Source organism: Chrysochloris asiatica, unplaced genomic scaffold (genome assembly GCF_000296735.1).
Source record: "Chrysochloris asiatica unplaced genomic scaffold, ChrAsi1.0 scaffold00346, whole genome shotgun sequence".
Taxonomy (NCBI): domain Eukaryota; kingdom Metazoa; phylum Chordata; class Mammalia; order Afrosoricida; family Chrysochloridae; genus Chrysochloris; species Chrysochloris asiatica.
In genome coordinates, this window is record NW_006408864.1 from 1,531,257 (window position 1) to 1,532,788 (window position 1,532).

At 55.0% G+C, this 1,532-nt stretch overlaps 1 protein-coding gene across 1 annotated transcript; it reads right to left on the reverse strand.

The window, feature by feature from the left end:
* Window positions 1–262: 262 nt before the first annotated feature.
* Window positions 263–1,158, reverse strand: LOC102823562 (zinc finger protein 428-like). The gene has a single exon (XM_006875910.1). It carries the CDS (start codon window positions 1,008–1,010, stop codon window positions 423–425), a length of 588 nt encoding a protein of 195 aa, XP_006875972.1. The 5' UTR covers window positions 1,011–1,158; the 3' UTR covers window positions 263–422.
* Window positions 1,159–1,532: the final 374 nt, after the last annotated feature.

Here is a 1,532-nt window from a genome sequence, read left to right on the forward strand (position 1 = left end):
GGTACTAATTAAAACTTTTTACTTCTGTGGCTGTTTATTTTAATGTTTTATTGTGAATTGGGTGAAGGTTAGCAGCAAAACAGCTTTCCAGTCAACAAATCACACACATTTTGTCGGATATCATCACTGATTGCAATCCCCCAGCTTCTTCCTTGTGTTTGCCAGTTCCATCCGTTCATTTCTCTAACCCTTTTTGTCTTTTGAATTTTGTCTTCGGCCAAATGTTGCCCCCATCTTTTTCTTTCTTACTTTTTTTTTTCACACAGAATCGGGGTTTTATTCGGGCCTTCACACATCTACTGCTAAGACGACACAGATCAGCGGTACCCCATCTCCCAGGGCCACTGTGACCATCCGTATTTCCCCAGCCCCTTCCTCCCCTCCCATCCCTTCCGCCAAGCGCCCTGGGTGGGGGCCTCTTCCTACACCTCCCCCCGGGCATGTAGCATGAAGTGGCCGTGGAGCTCCCCGAGGTTGTCGAAGGAATCGTCACACTCTGTACACTGGTAGGAGCCCTCGTCTTCCTCCTCTTCCTCCTCCTCCCTCCCAGCTGGTTGGCCTTCCCCAGGCCCCTCCCCTGCCCGAGGAGGCTCTTCCTCTTCCTCCCCAAGGGCCCTGCCTTCGGGGACTGGCGCTTCCTGGGGGGCTGTAGCGGGGCAGCAGAGCCGGCAAGGTGGGGTGCCTGGTGGGGCCTCCCCAAGAGGTGGGCGGCCACAGAGCTGGCAGGGCTGGGCCGAGGGGCCCGGGGGCTGGGCTGCACTGGGGGCCCGGCGGGAAGGGTCGCCCCGGCCGCCCCCCAGGCGCTGCTTCACCTTGTAGCCAGGATCATATTCGGGATCGTCAGTGGTCTCTTCTTCCTCCTCCTCTTCATCCTCTTCCTCTTCTGAGTCCGGCTCTGAGAGTGTGTATTCTGAGTCGGAGGAATGCTCAGGGCCTGGGGAAAGATCTTCGTCGTCTTCTTCCAAGCTGGCGTAGCCCCCGGTCTCAGCTGGCTCACGGGTCTCTGTCATGGCCGGGCGAGGGGACAGGAGACGGGAGCAGAGGAGCAGCTAGGCAGCGTCCCTCCCCGGCCAGCTCTCCAGAGCCGTACCTCCAGCCACAAGGTCTTCTCCGATGCAGACTTGGCAGGCTGGGAGGGGTACGGCGCTGGTGGCCCCAGCTCCGACTCCGCGGTAGCGGCAGCACGCCCCTCTTTCTTACTTTTTTGAGATGTTATTTTGTAATTCTTTATTATTCTTTAAAGGATCCCTGGTAGCGTAGTGAGTTATGAATTGGGCTGCTATCTGCAAGGTCAGCAGTTTGAATCTACCAACTGCTCCCCAAAGGAATAATGAGGCTTTCTGCTTCCATTAAGATTTACAGCCTTGGAAACCCTATACAGGGTAGCACAACATAATCTTTAAAGATTTTAGCTTTGAGATTTAAATATTGCCTGGTGTTGCAGTCGGAATTCTTTAGAGAAACATTACCGGCAGGTTGGCAACAGGCTAGAGAGTCCTACAATGGATTGGCACAGTGGCAGCTTCGATGGA